This window comes from Mastigoproctus giganteus, chromosome 8 (genome assembly GCF_048544385.1).
Source record: "Mastigoproctus giganteus isolate SK-2022 chromosome 8, ASM4854438v1, whole genome shotgun sequence".
NCBI lineage: Eukaryota > Metazoa > Arthropoda > Arachnida > Uropygi > Thelyphonidae > Mastigoproctus > Mastigoproctus giganteus.
Window position 1 is genome coordinate 121,412,326 of NC_143582.1, and position 20,547 is coordinate 121,432,872.

Here is a 20,547-nt window from a genome sequence, read left to right on the forward strand (position 1 = left end):
CCCTTCTTTGGATCTTGGTTTATTCTTGATGTCCATAGGATCAGTTAACTTGAGATCCTGCCGCACTATATCTGCATAAGATTTGTTATGAAGTTCAATCTGGCAATCTAAAATTTTGATTTATCTGACAAGCATTCTCCTCCAGATCCCTAGCTCATACCTTGAGGCACTCATTGTCCACGAACAAAGCTGTTGTCACCACCTCCAAGTAAGCCCAGAGACCACAAATTTTATTGGACTCTGGTTTTGTTATTTTACTTTACCCTTTAGACATTATTTCTCCTAAAGCCTTTCTTATCTTAGCCAATGCCACACACCTCAGAGGCATTTAATGATCCTCCCAAGTTTAAACTATCTATAAAAGAAATCCTACGGTCCCCCCCCCCCCCTACTACAAACAGTAATTATATCATCCCCTACACTACTTGGGGGATCAATCTCCATAAACCTCACCGTTCTCGGCTGTACTTGATTGAACTACTTTAATGAGAGATGGGTGGTTCATATTTTTTTCATCATTGAAGGTAATAATTTTTTCCATAGTTGTTTTATCAAGTTTCGGTTTGTCTTTTTCCCTTATTATAATAGTTTTAGGGGTCTTTGATTTCCTTTTACATTTATTCCTTACTGGTGTCCGAGAAGATCCTTTCTCAATAGACACTTGTCTTGTTGCAAAATCCAGAGAGGAAAAATATGCTTCAGATTCCTGGGACCAAGTAATATCTCTGTCTTCTGACATTATGTTATTTAGAAAAGTAATCTAGACAACAAAAACCAATTAATTCCCACAGTCTATCAATATGTCTATACAGACACTTTTCCCCACCAGGGATGAAATCTTCATTGGAGTTGAAGATTTCCCTAAAGCGAGTTTTCAGATCTCAGCCCCTAATGGACAGGGGTGCCACAAAATTATGCACCAAATAAGTAATTTCAAGAAGTTTCCTTTCTTCAAATATAAGATCCTCAACCCCAAAATTAAGAAAGCTATAACCACTTCAAGTTTCTTTAAAAGTAGCTCAAAACTAGCCCCATGTTAGCCTATGGGACATTTACCAAAATGTAAATTCTAAGTTATTAAATACTAATATGTCCACAGTATATGATCACATATAAATATTTAATGGCTTCTCCCTAAAGGTAGCTAACCTAAGCCAGTAAATATCCAAGGCAACAAGGTATCAAGTCTCCATTTTGTGTAATGTTATTTCAACCGGACAATGTAAAGTCTATGGGAATTTTGACAAGGGAAAATCCTCTATGGTAATCATGAGGCTATGGTGTATATATGTGTCACTATTAGAGAAAATTTTCAAACACCAGTATCTTGTATGTCTCTTCAGCACCTGCAATAAAATTTTATCCTATGACTCACCAATGTTATCTATATCCATGTTATATATTTAATAAACGTAACAACTCTTTAAACCACACTTGTACATCAAAACAGGGAAGCACAATTCCATAAGTACTTAACACAACCATCACTATGCCAGCTATCTAAATACAGAGGTGCTTCCACAATGACTCCTCATAGAAACATGAGGCTCTGTATAAAATATTACCAAGTATGCATGCCTTATTAGATGCCAAGTTGCCATTCCAAAGAACTTCATTTTTTTCTGTCAGTTGCTGCTTATAAAAACTAGTTCAGTCAGTAGAGGAAACCACATCAATCCTTATCCATTCCTCCTGTTATTTCTTGATCAAACACATATTTAATCTGAAATAGAATGGCATGATGGTCACTTGTAGACCAAGTATCCATTACCTGCCTGTTCTGAATTTGAGTGCTAATGGTTATACTGGAGACTATTACAGTAATATATCCTAATGTAGATGAAAAGCTGCTAATCTGATTTAAAGTATTTATTATTTTGAGCCTGTTTGCTATGAAACAAACATCAAATGCATTCCTCTTTCATCTGTAACCTCACTGTCCCACAGCACAGACTTTACATTCATGTCCAGTCCTATAATTAAATGACTATTTCAATTTCTCACAAACTTTATCAACATACAAGGGGTGTTCAATAAATTATCTACCTAAGGTACTTCCCATAGTTGTATTTCAATGATTCATGATTTATGTTCCTACATATCTCAATTTGAATAATAGTAATTTTGATCCCATTATATTTTTAGGTTGTGCTGCTGTAACAGAAAGAAGGAAGACACCTGTATCAAATTATGGATTTGCTGAAATTGGAGCATTGTTCGGTCATAAAGTTTTTCACCAAAGAAGGAAATGGACTATCATGAAAGGATGGTGACTGTGTATGGCAACAGTGCACATTCAGAGTACCAAGTGAAATTCTGATCAAAACAATTCAAGTGGGGGTAGAGAGTCCATCAAAGGTGAACCACATCTAGGAAGGTCTGTGATGACAGTGACCACTCCAGAAATGTGCCAAGCTGTGGAAATCCATGTGCTGAATGACACATTTAAAGGTGTCCCAAATGTCTAGGGAATGTGACATATCTGAAGGCAGTTAACAATCCTCCATGAATATTTGGGGATGACTATGATCAGTGCAAGGTGGGTTCCCAGATTTCTGACCCCTGTTCAGAATACTGTGTTGTGGGGAGAATTGAGCTTTATGGAAGGGATCCTGAAACTTTCATCTCCAGAATTGTTACAGGTGATAAAACATGGGTTCATCACTGGGATCCTGAGACCAAGCAGGAATCAATGCAGTTGAAGCACACGGGTTTCACCCCCACCCAAAAAAATTTCAGGCAACCTTCAGCTGGCAAGATTATGGTCACCATTTTTTGGGATGCTGAGGGAATTTTGTACAATTCACTAATTGAAACACAAGCAGACAGTCACTGGGGAGTCATAAGTATCCCTACTATACCACCTAAGGGATGCCATAAAGAAAAAATGACATGGAGAACTTTCCAGTGTGCTGCCTCTTCAGGACAATGCCCCAGTGCACAGGTCACATGCTGTTGCTACTGCTTTGAGAGACTGCGACTTTACAGAACTTACCCATCCACCTTACAGTCTGGATTTACACCCCAGTGACTATCTCCTGTTTCGACACTTCAAGAAAAATGTACATGGACATCACTTTGCTAATGATAATGAACTGATGTCTGCTGTTTCTGCATTCTTTGATGGAAAGGACAAAGAATTTTATTTGTCTGGTATTTCCTCATTGTCAACAAAATGGAACAAGTGTATTTAAGTTCAGTAGCATTGCATTGAAAAATAAAACCAGATTTTTGCTTCTATCTAATTTCCTTCATAGGTAGATGGATAATTTATTGAACACCCCTCGTATTCCAGATATTTATGACTCCTCTCTATACTGGCAATAAACACTTGCTAAATACACCTTTCAGTGTCTTCCAGTCATTCCATACATACTCCATGTGACAAAAGTAAGGGGAAGGCCATCTTTATAAAGAGAGTCCTCTCAAGCAAGAGATGTGTGGCAGATTGTCTTTATTATACACTCGCACAGCAGCCTGACACCCTTGACCATTCTGCACAATCCTATACCTTAATGGGGAACCTTTAACCAGACCAACTGTGTAGAGCTCCTATACTAAAAGGACATCAAACTCTTTCTTTTTCAATTACTCAGCCACCTATAAAACATTTAAAGGAGCACTGACCATTAATCCATGCTATTTTCATCCCATTTGTCTTAATTTTCTTTCTGTCCATAATTAAATCATTGCTGAGTAATCTCTAGATATCCCTTAAACTCTGGACATTCATGTTAACAGGAGAGACTGCTTCTACAGGGATGGGATACCCTTAAATAGAAAGGGTGCAAGAATATTTGCTGATGCTATCAAGGCAGTGTTAGGTGGGTTGGAAAACTTCTATATTGGGGGTGGGGTTTGCAGGCTAAAAGATTAACAGTAGGCACAGGCAAAAGCTATTCTTCACCGCTTATATTGTAAGGAGCAGCAGCCTAGAGAGCAGGTTGTTGGGGATTTCAAGAGCTGCTGGGAGTATGGAACAAGTAAATGCATAGACTGTGATAGGGTAACTAAGAGTAAAAACAGGTGCATGTATACTAGCATGTACACCAATGCTCTAGTATAGTAAACAAATTTGATGAATTTGAAGTGCTTCAAAGGCAGATATTGTTGGGATATCAGAGATATATTATAACACACAGATTAAAGTAGTGCAGTATTGGAATTTGGGGAGTACAATGTGTGTAGACAGGATAGGAAGGGAGGAGGGGTTATGCTGTTAGTTAAGGAACACATAAAATCTAAGGAAGTGCATCCAAATGACATGGGTGGACAGTGCAATGTTGAGTCAGTTTGGTGAGACATAAACACTGGCAAAGGGAAAATAATAGGAGTGTTTGAGACCTGATTACTCTGAGTACAACAAACAAATGTACAGAGAAATAGAGGGCCAGTAAATCAGAATGTCTTGTAATGGGGATTTTAACTTTACCGATATTGACTGGAACTTGTGGGTTGGTCACTGACATGCTAGCAAGACTTTTGTGGATTTATTGGAGGATTGTTTTCTATAGCAACATGTTCAAAGGGAAACCACAGGGTGTAATACTCTTGATCTGATTATCAGTAGTGATGACTCGTGCATTAGGAATTTGCAGATAAAGGAACCACTAAGTGACAGTGATCACAGTGTACTGATGTGGGATTTACTTAAAGATGTAACTACCATCAAGGCTAAAGGGGAAGGGCTTTTGCTTTCATAAAGGTGACTACAAAGGTCTCTGGCAGGTTTTAAATTCTGTATGGTGGGATCAAGTGATGTTAAAAACAGTGAATTCTAAATAGGAAGCCTTAAAGGGATGAATCTTGGAAGCTAGTAGGCTTTTCATGCCAACTAAGAAACACTGTTCAAGTTTAAGCCTAAATGGATGTCACATGAACTAATGAGGCTCGTTCCAGAGAAGAAAAATGCGTGGCATGCATATAAATTATCAGGTGACATAGAAGCCTATGGCAGATATAAGCTAGTCTGTAATCAAGTCACAAAGGCGGTTGGAAATGTGAAGGCTGATTACGAGAAATCCTTGGCAAAGGATGCAAAGAAAAACAACAAAGACTTCTTTACATATGTAAACTAGAAGGAAGGGGATGAATCAGGATGGTACATTTGATGTTGGTGGTTCGACTGTTGATGATCCTGCTTAGATAGCTGACAAACTGAATGAGTATTTTGCATCTACATTCACACATGAGGAATTCTGTAAGGAAGGGGAGGACAGAAGTGTATTAAAATGTAACAGGGAGCTGAATGATTTTGTAATAATGGAGAACAAAGTGGTGGAGAAATTGTTGAAGTTAAACATAAAAAAGGCACCTGGGGCAGATGGAATCTTTTCAGTTATATTGAAGGTGGCAGCGATGGAAGTAAGCAAACTCTGAGCCATAATTAAGAGAGCATTCTTAGATTCAGCGGAGGTCCCCATACACTGGAGATGTGCAAATATATCCTCAATTCACAAAGGGGTTGCGAAGGGCGACTCAAATAATCATAGACCTGTTAGTTTAACTTCTGCTCTGGGGAAAGTAATGGAGTCACTGGTTAAAGAAGTGATGCAGGATCACCTAGACAAGACTGCAGTAATAGTTCAGACAGTATTTGTTAAGGGTAAGTCTGGTCTGACTAATTTGCTTGGATTCTGCAATGTGTTCACAAAGGAACTGGATGCAAAAAATCATCATTCCAGGGGCTCACACATGGTTCTGAGCTGGATATCATCATTTTTCTCTTTCTTGGTGATTCCTATCTCTCTCTCTCTCTCTCTCTCTCTCTGTCTCAGGGTAATTCAGAAATTTTTTTTCCTTGCACCATATAGCTAATAATAATAATTTTGATATCATATATTTGGATTTCAAGAAAGCTTTGATACTGTTGCACATGGAAGACTGCTGTATTTATGAATGACATCAATGTAGGTATATAAGGCTGAATGTCCAAGTTTGCAGATGATAACAAGGTTTGCAGGGTTGTTAATGATAATAAAGACAGCAGTCATCCATCCGCAACAGTATCAAGACTGAAGTTTAATATTGACAAATGCAAAGTACTGCATATGGGTAGCAGTAACCCAAGAGAAATATACCAGCTGTGTAGTACTACTCAGGGAATTGGAGAATGAAAAAGACCTGGGGGTGATTGTGCAGTCAGATATGAAGTTCTCTGAGCAGTGCAGACAGGCTGCCAGAGCAGGTCATGGAGTTTTGTGAATGATATATAGGAATTTTGCTAGCTGAGACAAGGTGATTATACTTTTGTATAAGGCAATGGAGAGGCCACACGTTGAGTACTGCCTACAGGTCTGAAAGCTTAATTTTAGGAAGGATATAGAGTTGCTAGAACAAGTACAGAGAAGGGCAGCAAGATTGGTGAGAGGAACAAAGCTGTTCTCTTACCAGGTGAGACTTAATTCTGTAAGTTCCAGCCTCTGGAGGCTAGGCACCAGCAAGGTGATCTGATTGAGGTGTCCAGGGCCTTGAATGGTTTGAGCAGGTGCAATGCTGATGGGATACTTCTGCTTGCTCAGATTAAGAATCTTCGAGTTTTGTTTAAATTAAATTTAAATTAAGGATCATTTAAATTGAAATTTTGAACTTACTGAAAAGTAAAAACTGAATAAAATGTGAAAAAAGTTTTAATCAAGAGAAATATTTTTTGTTTTGTGACCGAATGGGGCGGAAATGGAAGGTATTTTTATTTTTTGGCTGATTCTCTGTAAGCTTGCTTTCTTGCAACCGATGCCTGAACTAATGCTGAACATAATACAGTGTATCATGTTCTACTAAGGAAGGCGAACCCAGTTTTGCCTTTATTTTAAAATGCTGTCTATCATCGTCATCATCAACCATTTTCAATCCACTGAAAGATGAAGGCCTTTCCAGTTCCTTCTGTTTTGTGCAATAGCCATCCATTTACTACCCACAGACTCACGAATGAAATTTCATGAATTTCAGGAAATATATTTCCTGAATGCATCCAAAATTTATTTTTCTCTTGCCTTCCAGCCATTTATCATTATTACTGCTAATGACTTGTCCCAGATAAGTATATGACTCCGCCTTTTCAGTTACTGCTCTTTCAATCATTATATCCTTTTCTGTGGCATACTTGTTCATCATTACTTTTGTTTTAGCCATATTCATCTTTAGTCCAAAATCCTTAATAACTGTGCATAACTGATTAAGATTTTCTCTAATTCTTTGGGATTGTGGCTTATGACCACAATGTCATCTGTAAATGGTTTAGGTACTCTCCATTCACATTGACTCCTTTCTGCGACCAGTCTAATCTTCTGAAGCTTACTCATGGGCAGCAGTAAACAACTTCCGAGATATTGTGTCTCCTTGTCGAACTCCTTTCTCAATTTTAAATTTACTACTGTCTTTGTATAGTCTAATAAAGAAGGTAGCATTCTCATATTTTCTCCAAAATCATAATATATGGGGTGTCTATGCCTTGTCTTTCCAGTGCTGAAACATTGCCTTATGCTGTATGGAGTCAAATGCCTTTTTATAATCCACAATTGCCAGGCATAATGGTGTTTTATATTCATTTGCTTTCTCCCATTAGCTGTGATATTATGTGAAGGTGATCCATAGTTGAGAATCCTGTCCTAAAGCCAGCTTTCTCTTTCAGTTGATTCTCATCAAGTATTCTTTCTAATCTGTTAGCAATGATCCTTGTGAAAGACTTGTAGATAACAAGGGATAACAAGGTAATTGGTCTATAATTTCCAATTTATGATTTATCTCCTTTCTTATGCAGCAAAACCATGATTGCATTATTCCACTCCTTGGGCATCACACCTTTTCTAATGCATTTTGTGAAGAGTTTTTTGCCAGTTTGTGTCATGTCTGTTCTTCCCAATTTTAGCAACTCTACAGTAACTTCAACTTCCCCCGGGGTTTTCTGATTCTTCATTTTCTTCAAAGCATGTTCTACCTCATCAGGAGGGATATCAGGTATGTTGTATGTGTTACTAATTTGCGAGATCCATCTTCCCCACTGCTGGCATCATTCCCTTGCTCCTTGTATAACTCTTTATAGTAGTCTTTTGCTATTTGAATTATGCCTTCTCTGCTATTTATAAGTACACCATCGCTATTCTTCAGTTTCAGTATCATTTTGTCTTTCTGTATTACTGCTCATGGCTGCTGATTTCAATCCTTTGTTTTCCCTTAATGCTTCTTCTACTTTTGTTGTGTTAAATCTTATTAGGCCCTCTCTGAGTCTTTCTAATGGCTTTGCATAACTCAGTATACTCAATTTTCTCCTTCTCAGTGTTTATCTTGCTCATCATTTGTCGTCTTCGATTCACCATGACAAGTGTTTCTTGACTAATTTTTTTTCTTCTTTGGATTTCTTTTTAGGTTCTTTGGCTTTATCACTTACAGAAAGTTGTAGTACTCCTCATCGATATCTTGGTCCTGAACAGTCTGCAGAAGCTGAAACTTGTTCTTAAGTTACAGTATATACTGCTTTTTCTCCACTTCTGTTATCTTAAATACCTCCGTATTATTTACTCGAGTCAGTTTTTTTCCTTTCTTTTCTTACATCTATATCAAGTGTGCATCTTAATGTTGTAATCACTTCCAAGATTTACCTTGTTCAGGACAATATCATTCACGATATCTTCTGTTAGTGAGGATGAAGTCTATTTCTTTAGTTGTTAATCCATTTGGGCTCTTCCATGTTCACATTTTTTCCTTGAAAAAATGTTCATTACTGACAATCCTCTGTTCTGCAAATTCCACAAGTCTTTTGCCTCTTTCATTTCTTTTACCAATTCCAAAATTTGTCTCCCATAATGATAGTGTAGTGGGTTTTCTGATCGTCTAGAACCACAGTCACCAAACTTTCGGACCTCACGGACCACTAAACTCAAAATTTTGAACCCGCGGACCACTGCCATGATTTTTTCCATAAAAGTAACATTCTAAATATGAAATGGTACTTACACTTGTTTTTGAACTCCAAGTTATTTGCAAAAAATTGGATATCATTAATGTTAATATAATTAATAATATGGCCTTATAATGATAAAGTATAATAAATAAACGCAAATATATTCATTATGAAAAATGCAAAAAAACATTTTAAATTTCATTTTATTAAAAAAAGAATTAACAGAACCAATTAATATTAACAATTATCAAATATCGAGTGCACCTCAACATAGAGGTGTATAAAGGATTAATTATAGCAAAATAATCAGCGTGACATTTGTTGCTACAAACAGCTCTCTGTTACTGCAACATGGAGAGCTGTTTGTATTTCTAGCTGACAGCGGTACTTGTTTTTAATTGCCGTAACTGATGAAAATGTTTTTTTCATACATATATGTAGTTGCGAATGGAATTAAAATTTTGATGGCCTTTTCACTCAGCACTCTGTACTCACTTTTTACTGAAAGCCAAAAATGAGATCTTGTTAGGGACGAGTGGAATTTACCTTTGAGACTGTTGTCAGATGATAAATCGATTAGGCTTTCTTTTTCTTTCATGTTCAAATTACTATCCTCTATTTTTGCTGCAAATGGATCTATTATCCACGTATTTCCGTGTCTGGGGTCCTCTTCCTTTGGGTAATAACGACCAAAATAGTCAGTGAGCAACTGTAAGTGCAATCGAACAAGAGTTATTACCTGTTGGTTGACATCCTCCTGTTTCATATAATCATCAAAATTTGGGAACATTTGCAGATCTTCTTCAGCGAACCGCGTTTGCCACAGCAATATCTTCCTTTGAAATGCATCCATTTTGCCTTGCAGTGTGAACTCGTCCATAAGCTGTCCCTGCAAGGATGTGTTCAGCTTGTTTAACAGAGAAAAAATACCTGCCAAGTATGCAAGCTTGGCTAGCCAATCATTATCAGACAAGAGATCATGGAACCTCGAATTATTTTGCTGCTGGAAGAATAACTTGACGTCGTGGCGCAGGTCGAACGATTGAGTTAGTACTTTGCCCCTCGACAGCCATCTTACCTCAGCGTGAAGAAGAACATGAGTATGCTGAGAGCCCATTTCTTTACAAAGTGCCTAAAATATTTGAGAATTGAGTGCTTTGTGGCGAATTTCGTTTACAGTTTTAATTACATCAGAGAGTACTTCATGCAGTTCTGAAGATAATATTTTCACCACAAGTTGCTCACGATGTATAATACAATAAGTAAACAAGATGTCTGGGTGTCCACTGTCTTTCACTTTTGCAACAACTCCCGAATGATGTTGAGTCATGCTTGCGGCACAGTCTGTGCATATCCCAACACTTCTTCCATTCAATACTGTGTTTCAGGAAATAACCATTAAGTTCATTGAAAATTTCATAGCGGTTGTTCCACCCGACAAGATTAGTGAACGGAGGAGTTCTTCCTTTAATTCTCCTTGGCAATCAAACCTCACAAACTGCCTTGTTAGTTGTCCATTGATTCGTCAAGTTGAATTGAATTAAAACGTAGAATTTTTCACAAGTGCAATCACTTGATTTTCAATATCTTCGGCCATGTCTTTAATTCTGCACTTCAGTGTTAGCGGACATAGGAATTCCTTTCAGTTTCTGAACAGCCTGTTTCCCCAAAATCTCTTCACAGGCTTGTAACAAGCAAGGCTTAATTAATTCTTCTCCAATTGTATACGGCTTTTTACATCTCACGATTTGAAGTGCTATCAAATAAGATTTTACTAAGGACTTATCTTCAACAATCATCGTTGCTAATGAACTTTTTTGCTTTTGCAAATTTTCATGCATCCTTTGGAAATATTCATCTGGCTTTTTTAGCTAAATCTGGGTGTTTTTGACAGCAAGTGCGTGCCGAGTTTCAAAGGTTTCATGGCATCATTGGATAAACGCTCAGAACATATAATACAAAGCGGCCATGGATCCAGTTCACTTCCAGGTTGTTGAATAAATCCAAACTTCAAGTAGTCCACATCATATTTTCTTGAAACTTAACTTTTTCTTCTCTCCGCCTCCAGTTCTAATGTCCTTCCTGATGATGATGCCTTGTGGTGGCTGCGGAGGCTCTGATTCATTAATCAACTCATAAAAGCGCCATGTATTACCTAAGAAGTGCAAAATGCTTGCTTGTTTTTTCTCACTCATTGGGGTTATTTTATTTGAATCTAAAACCAAACAAGAAATAAGATAGTTATCAAACTCAAACTCTTTGATGCCATTAAATATCACACTGTGCACAGTTAAAATAAAAATATCACTGGTCACTTGCCTAAGAACTGCAAACCATGCCGTGCCCAGGCTAGGCCATTGATTAGAAATAGCTTTCTATATTTTTTACAATAAAAGCATCGCTAATATCGGATATTGCACTGGGCCTTTTATAAACATGCAACGTAATAAGGCGAAAATTGCAAAAAAAGAATCGGAATATAATGAAACATTTTAATAAACACGAAAATTGCAAATATATTCAGATTACTCTGCGGACCACCAAAATTCTCTCGCGGACCACCGGTGGTCCGCAGACAACTGGTCTAGAAAACTCAATTTCTGTGAACATTTCTTCAACCTCTTCATCATCATGGCTTGATTTTGGTGCATAAATAATTATAACCTTTAGCTTGTACTTCTTAGAAATCCTGAGTAGTAGTCTTGACACCCTTGGTCATGTAGTAGTATACTAAAAATGTAGGTAAAAATATGACTCCATTTGTTTTTCTGTATTTTATCCTCCTCTCACTACCTAATTGTGCTGTATTTTATCCTTCTGGCACTACTTAATATCAGTGTTTTCCAAACACTGATATTAAGTAGTGAGAGGAGGATAAAATACAGCACATTAGGTAGTGAGAGGAGGATAAAATACAGCACATTTTGGTAGTGATAGGTGGATAAAATACAGCAAAACAAATGGAGTCTTATATTTTTACCTACATTTTGTAGTGTACTACTGCATGACAATTTGGACAGCATTTTAAAATAAATGCAAAACTGTTTTTGCCTTCTTTGGTACCATCTGATACACTGTATTATGTTATTAGCATTATTTTTCAGTTGAACAAATTGTATATAAACTTCCAATATCTTTTGCACCTTTTGATTTTTATTATAAGAATACTAATAATCTAAAATTTTATTTTGTATGGCACTATTATTAGCTTAAATTTTGAACAGATTTAAGTGTTTGCAGATGATTAGATGAGCTTGAATTCGATGAGCTCGAAGTGCTAGTCAAGACATCAAAGGCAGATATTGTTTTGATATCAGAGACGTGTCACACAGACATAAGCTGTGCAGAACTCTAATTTGAGGAGTTCAATGTGTACAGAAAGGATAGACAGACAGAAAGGGAGGAAGGGTTATGCTGTTAGTTAAGAAACAAATAAAATCTAACGAAGTGCATCCAATTGATGTTGGTGGACAATGCAATGTTGAGTCTGTTTGGTGTGACATAAGCACTGGGAAAGGAAAAATGGAAGTAGGTGTGTGTTATAGGCCAAAAGAATCTGATGAGTATAATGAGCAATTGTGCAGAGAAATAGTGGGCCAGTAAATCAGATTGTCTTATAATGGGGGATTTTAATTTCCCAGAGATTGACTGGAATTTGGGGGTTGGTCACTCACACACTAGCAAGGTTTTTGTGGATTTATTGGATGATTATTTTCCACAGCAGCATGTTTGGGAGGCAACTAGAGGGAGTAATATTCTTGATCTGATTATCAGTAGTGATTCTTCATGCATTAAGTATCAAGAATCTTATGTATCAAGAATCTGCAGTTAAAGGAGCCACTAGGTGGCAGTGATCACAGTATTCTGAAGTGGGATTTACACAGAGGTAATTACCATCAAGGGTGAAGGGAAAGGTTTTTGCTTTCGTAAAGGTGACTACGGTGGTCTGAGACAGTATTTAAATTCTATGCGGTGGGACCAACTGAAGATGTTACCAACTGCAAATTCTAACTGGGAAGCATTCAAAGAATTAATCTTGGAAGCTACTAGGCTTTTCAAGATATTCATACCAACAAAGAAATATTGTTGGAGATTTAGGCCTAAATGGATGTCGGATGAACTAATTAGACGTGATAGAGAAGTAGTGACAGTGGTAGAGAAGAAAAATGCATAGGATACATAAAAATTAACAAATGACACAGAAGCCTGTGATAGATATAAGTTGGTCCGTAACCAAGTTACAAAGGAGGTTAGGCAGATTAAGAGAAATCTTTGGCAAAGATTTCTTGTAATGTGATGCAAAGAAAAACAGCAAAGAGTTCTTCTCTTATGTAAACTCTAGAAGGAATGGGATGAATCAGTTTGGTCCACTTGATATCGATGGTTCAACTGTTGATGATCCTGCTCAGGTAGCTAACAAACTAAATGAATATTTTGCATCTACATTCACACGTGAGGAGTTATTCAGCGAGGGGAATGCCAGAGGTTATTCAACTCTGGCAGTAAGCTAGATAATCTTGTAATAACTGAGAGTAAAGTGGAGGAGAAATTATTGAAGATAAACATAAGAAAGGCACCTGGGGTGGATGGAATCTATCCAGTTATATTAAAGGAAGTAAGCAAACCCTTAGCCATAATTATGAGAGCTTCCCTGGACTCAGGGGAGATACCCATGGACTGGAGATGTGCAAATGTGACCCCAAGCTACAAAGGAGGATCAATGAGAGACACACAGGTAGTAGTACTAGTAGTAGTAGTGGCATGTGATGCAAGAAAGCAAATGTATGAGCTTATGCAGCATCAGCCAAAAAAAAAAAAAAAAATCACACCATTCCCTCCAAATGCCTGTCCAGTTCCTCCTTAAATTTATTCAACCTATCAACTTCCACAACGACAGATGGAAGTTTGTTCCAGCAATTAACCACCCCCTGGCTAAAGGCAAATTTCCGCACATCTATTCTACATCTGTCTTTTCTTAATTTGAATTTATGCCCCCTTAGGTTCGTAATCTGAACAAGTGGAAGGATCCCATCAGAATTCAGCGTGCTCAACCCATTCAAGGCCTTATACACCTCAATCAGATCACCGCGCAGATGCCTAGTCTCCAGCCACTGCAATTTGCAGAACTTAAGCCTCTCTTGGTAAGAGGATCCCTTCATTCCCCTCACCAATCTTGTTGCCCTTCTCTGTACACGCTCAAGTAAATCTACATCCTTCCTGAAATGAGGCCTCCAGATCTGTACGCAGTATTCAAGGCGTGGCCTGACCATTGCCTTATACAGAGGGATAATCACCTCCTTTTCCCTGCTAGCAAAATTCCTATATATCATTGACAAAACCCCATGACCTGCCCTGGCACCCTGTCTGCATTGCTCAGAGAACTTCATATCTGACTGCACAATTACTCCCATGTCTTTTTCATTTTCTACCACCTTAAGTGTAGTACCACATAGTTGGTACGTTTCTCGGGTTACTTCTACCCATATGCAGTACTTTGCATTTGTCAAGGTTAAACTTCAGTTGCCACTTCTTAGCCCATGTGCCCAAATTATCTAGATCCTCTTGCAGTAGCACACTGCCATTACTGTCATTAACAACCCTGCCAACCTTTGTATCATCTGCAAACTTCGACATTAAGCCTGATATACCTTCATCAATATCATTGATAAATATACAAAACAACAGTGGACCTAACACCGAACCCTGTGGGACTCCACTAATAACATTAGTCCAAGAAGAGCAGCACCCATTGATTACCACCCTCTGTCTTCTCGCACTTAACCATCCTTTTATCCATTGTAGCAACTTACCCTTAATACCATTCTGCTCCAATTTGTACAATAGTCTTCCATGCGCAACAGTGTCAAAAGCTTTCCTGAAATCCAAATATATGATATCAAAATTATTTTTTGAATCCAGTTCCTTTGTAACCACATCATAATATCCTATCAAATTTGTCAGACAAGACTTTCCCTTAACAAACCCATGCTGTGTCTGAATTATTGCTGCAGTCTTGTCTAGATGATCCTTCAATGCATCTTTAACCAGCGACTCCATTATTTTACCCGTAACATAAGTTAAACTAACTGGTCTGTAATTACTTGTGTCACCCTTTGAACCCCTTTGTGAATTGGAGATACATTTGCACATCTCCAGTCCATGGGAACCTCCCCTGAGTCCAAGGATGCTCTCATAATTATGGCTAAGGGTTTGCTTAGTTGCTTTGCCGCCTCCTTTAATATAAGTGGATAGATCCCATCCACCCCAGGTGCTTTTCTTAAGTTTAACTTCAACAATTTCTCTTCCACTTTGCTCTCAGTTATTACAAGATCATTAAGCACCCTGCTACAATTTGATAACCTTCTGCCATTTTCAAACCTTAATAATTCCTCACGTGTGAATGTAGATGCAAAATACTCATTCAGTTTGTTTGCTATCTGAGCAGGATCATGAATAGTCGAACCATCGACGTCAAGTGGACCAATCAAATTCATTCCCTTCCTTTTAGAGTTTATATAAGTAAAGAAATCCTTGCTGTTTTTCTTAGCATCTTTTGCCAAGGATTTCTCGTAATCTGCCTTCGCCTGCCAAACGTCCTTTGTCACCTGATTACAGATTAACTTATATCTGCCATAGGCTTCTGAGTCGCTTGATAATTTATATGCATCCCATGCATTTTTCTTCTCTGTTAAGAGTCTCATTAGTTCATTTGACAACAATTTAGGCCTAAACCTTGAACAATATTTCTTAATAGGTATGAAACTTTTAGTAGCTTCCACAATTAATTCCTTGAATGCTTCCCACTTAGAATTTACTGTTGGTAACATCGTCAGTTGATCCCACTGTACAGAATTTAAAAACTGTCGGAGACCACTGTACTCGCCTTTACGGAAGCAAAAACCCTTTCCTTTACCCCTGATGGTAATTAAATCTTTAAGTAAATCCCACGTCAGTACACTGTGATCACTGCCACCTAGTGGTTCTTTTATCTGCAAATTCCTAATACATGAATGATCACTGCTGATAACCAGATCAAGAGTATTACTTTCTCTGGTTGCCTCTCGAACATGCTGCTGCAGAAAACAATCATCCAATAAATCCACAAAAGTCTGACTAGCGTGTGAGTGCCCAACCCACAAGTTCCAGTCAATATCTGGGATGTTAAAATCCCCCATTATAAGACATTCCGATTTACTAGCCCACTCTATTTCTCTGTACAATTGTTCATTGTACTCATTCGAGTCATTAGGCCTATAACACACTCCTACTCTTATTTTTGCTTTCGCATTGCTTATGTGACACCAAACTGACTCAACAGTGCACTGTTCATCTGTATCAACTGGATGCACTTCTTTTGATTTTGTTTTTCTTTATTAACAGCATAACACCTCCTCTCTTCGTATCCTTTCTGTACACATTGTACTCCCCAAATTCCAGTTCGGCATTCCTTATATCTGTGTGACACCACGTCTCTGATATCCCAACAATATCTGCCTTTGATGTCTTGACCAACACTTCAAATTCATCAAATTTATTTACTATACTTCTAGCATTGGTATACATGCACCTATTCCTATTCCCAGCCACTCTAACACATCCCATATACCCACCTGTTTCACGATGACTGACATCTGTCCCTGAAACCCCCAACACCCCTCGCTCCAGGTCGCTACTTATTCTAATAGAAGTTGTGCAAGAATCACCTTCACCTCTGCCTACAGCTACTGTTAAACTATTAGTCCTTGTATCTCCCCAAGCTATCAGTTTTCCGACCCACCTAGCACTGCCTCGATAGCATCAGCAAATATTCTTGCACCCTTTCTATTTAAGTGTATCCCATCCCTGTAGAAGCAGTCTGTCCTGTTAACAAGTACAGTCCAGGCTGAAAAAAATTCTACCCCTTAAGCCTTGCACAATCTTTCCAGGCCCGAATTGATCGACAAGGCTCTCATCATATACTCCCTTCTATCGTGTCTGGGCAGAATTGCAGACACTTTCAAATTCAACCCTAATTCATGGCTTTTTTTCATCAGTGACCTGTACTTGTTAAGTAATTGTGCCGGTCTCCTACTCTTAATATCATTAGTGCCAACGTGTACAACTATATCACCTTTTGTGCCCTTAAAAGATGATATCTGCTCTACAACATCATCAACCTTTGCCCCTGGCAGACATACCCTGGTCCTGTTCCATCTATCCTTTCTGCAAAGGATGTTTCCCGTTTCCCTGACAATAGTCACCAACAACTACTAGTTCCTTTGGGACCAGTGCAATCTGCCTTGGGGGTTGCCGCTGTGTTGAGTGATGACGAAGTGCAAGCTCTGGCGTTGATTTGGCCAGCTGAGAGCCTGATGGGCCCCTCAATTTAGATCTTTCGAGGGCATCCACCCTGTCCTTCAAACTCTCATATAGGCCCATAACAACGCTGAGTTGTCGCCTAATTTCCTTACACTCCTTACATCGCGCACACACACAAAGACATCCCCCATGGCAATATCATGTTCCGTTCCAAATAGTTCGGCAAACATTTCAGAAGTTGCACATTTTTTTAGGCTGTGACGCGTTGGAGAATCGCCCCCCTCAGTTCTCCCCCGAGTCACAGCACTCCTGCCACTTTGTGCCCGTTGCTTTGCTGCTCTTGTTTGGGGCATGATATTTTAAATTAATAAGATCGATAAATTAAATGTCAATACTACCCTATCTAATAGAAACAGTGAAGCGTATTACTGTTTCTATAATTATACGCTAGAGCTACCTAGCTATCTCAATTAAAAATTTGAATTCCCTATCACTATATACAAAAACAATGCCTGCAATATTACAGGTAATTACAGACCTGTTAGTTTAACTTCTGTTCCAGGGAAATTAATGGAGGCACTGGTTAAAGAAGCATTGCAGGATCATCTAGACAAGACTTCAGTTATAGCTCGGACACAGCATGGGTTTGTTAAGGAGAAATCTTGTCTGACAAATTTGATTGGATACTATGATGTAGTCACAAAGGAACTTGATGCAAAGAATAACTTTGATATCATATATTTGGATCTTAGAAAGGCCTTTGATGCTGTTACACACGGAAGACTGCTGCACAAATTGGAGCAGTGTGGCATTGGAGGCAAATTGCTGCTATGGATAAAGGGATGGTTGAGTGGGAGAAGACAGAGTGGTAATCAATGGATACTGCTCTTTGTGGACTAATGTTATTAGTGCAGTCCCTCAGGGTTCAGTGTTGGGTCCATTGTTGTTTTCTGTATTTATAAATGATATTGATGATATATCAGGCTTAATGTCCAAGTTTGCAGCCAATACGAAGGTTGGCAGGGTTGTTAATGACAATAATAGCAGTGTACACTGCTGCAACAGGATCTAGAAAAGTTGAGCAGATGGGCTGAGAGGTGACAAATGAAGTTTAACATTGACAAATGTAAAGTACCACATATGGGAAGCAGTAATCCCAGAGTACCATATCAACTCTCTGGTACCACACTGACAGTGGTAGAGAAAGAAAAGGACCTGGGGGTAATTGTGGAGACAGATATTAAGTTTTCTGAGCAGTGCAGACGGTCCACAAGAGTAGCTCATGGTGTCAGGCCACTCCTTGAGTACTGTATACAGGTCTGGTTTTAAGAATGTTGTAGAGCTGTTGGAACGAGTACAGAGAAGGGCAACAAGATTAGTGAACAGAACAAAAGGTTGCTCTTACGAAGAAAGGCTGAAGTTTTGCAAATTACAGTGTCTGAAGACTAGGTACCTGCAAGGTGATCTGATTGAGGTGTATAAAGCCTTGAATGGTTTGAGCATGCTCAATGCTGATGGGATTCTTCCTCTTGCTCAGAACAATCGCCTGAGAGAGCCTAAATTCAAATTGAGGAAAGACGTTTGTAGGATAGATGTGTGGAAGTTTGCCTTTAGCCAGTGGCTGGTTGATTGGTGGATCAGACTTCCATCTGTCATTGTAGAATTTGATAGCTTAAATTGATTCAAGGCAGAACTTGACAAACATTTGGAGTGGGGGGATGGGTGAAATAAGGGTGTTTTTTTTTTTTTTTTTTGGCTGATGCTATAAAAGCTTGCTTTCTTGCATCATGTGCTAATGCTAATTAGTGGTCTGTAGAGCATATGTTAAACACTGATAGAAAGTAGCTGGAGTCTAAAACAATTGGAAAGTGGCACAGAAATCTAACATAAATTTTTTCTCTTTGATGTGTGTGATATTATTTCAGTATTTAAAAATATATATTTAAAAAATATTTTTTGTTTTTTAGGTTGTGAAGTGACTGCTTTTGTTCGTGATCCCTCTAAACTGCCAGAAAGTTTGAAAGTGCAGCATATCATACAGGGTGATGTATTAAATATGAATGATGTTCATAAAGCACTTTTTGGACAAGATGGAGTAATAATAGCACTGGGAACTCGTAATGATTTAAGTGAGTAAAAGCATGATTGTCATTGCATTATTAATATAAAGAATTGAGAGATTTAATGTTCATAACAGTGTTTTGGCTTAACCCCCCCATCCCCCCCCAGTAGTAGCACAAACACCAATGGCTGTTGGGACCTGTGGTACTCAGTTCCATATATGATTTGAGAAGACAAATACTTGCTGATATCGGACCTGAATTTCTGTAGCCTTCGATTTTATAAAGAACAGAAGTAAAAAGGATATGTGAGGAATAAGAAAAGTGGGAGTGAAGTTTTAACTGTGAATTTAGGTTTTTTTTGTTTTTTTTTATGAAAATCTCAAACGCTAGAAGTATTAGAACCTATAGTACTACAGTAATACCCCGAAGTTACGCGATAGGTGGGTCCGACGAAAATCGCTTAAGTCAAATTCGCGTAAGTCGGGGTTCAACTTTGCATATAAATACATATAAATTTTGTTTAATTGGGACCAAAGACTAACAAAAACACTAGTTTAAAAGAAAAATATTTAATAAAATTGCAGTTATTTATACATATTAATACAAATTATGTATTAAAAAAATAAATGAGTTACGTAAAAAAGTTATTTCGATGTCGATGGCTTCATAAAATCTAACAAATTCGTCTGACGACACAGCGCCTTTTTTTCACGCAGAATTTCTTCGTAGCAAGCTAATAATTTTTTATTCCTTGCTTTGTAGCTATAATGCGTTCTTCGTTGGAGTCTGTTTTCTAAAATTTTTAAGCCCTTTTCAATTGAGCTGAGACCTTCTGTCAAGCTTGCAATTGTCTATGCTCTTCTGGTGGAACTGGGTCTGAAGTGTCGGATAATTCAGTGATGTTTTTCTCACGCATCTCTGAGCTCATTCATTGTTTAAAATAAAAATATTTAATAAAATTGCAGTTATTTATACAGTTGGTTATACAATTGCAGTTGGATTCACTATGTGAATCCAACAGCTCGTTGACATCATCACCATTGACTTCCAAATCTAATTGCCTGGCAAGATTAACAACTTCTATCATATAAACGACATGATCAGTTTATGGCATTGTTTTCGTCTCGTTTTTGAAAAAAAATGGACAAAGTTTCTTCCAGACACCATTCAATGTTTTTTTGTGAATTTCATCCCTGGATTCTTACGGCATCTAAAACATTGAATTGTTTCCAAAAGTCTTTAACAGATATCTCACTATTTTGTCTCATAGCTTCATTCAGACGTGCA

The 20,547-nt window shown here is 38.0% G+C and overlaps 1 protein-coding gene across 2 annotated transcripts in view; it reads left to right on the top strand.

The window, feature by feature from the left end:
- LOC150081790 (flavin reductase (NADPH)) overlaps positions 1 to 20,547 on the top strand; it is a 115,505-nt gene that overhangs the window by 21,045 nt on the left and 73,913 nt on the right. For both annotated transcript variants that reach the window (XM_090379670.1, XM_090379671.1), the window contains exon 2: positions 19,165 to 19,326. In XM_090379670.1, coding sequence (XP_090235796.1) covers positions 19,165 to 19,326 — 162 coding nt within the window. The remainder of the gene's footprint in view (positions 1 to 19,164; positions 19,327 to 20,547) is intronic.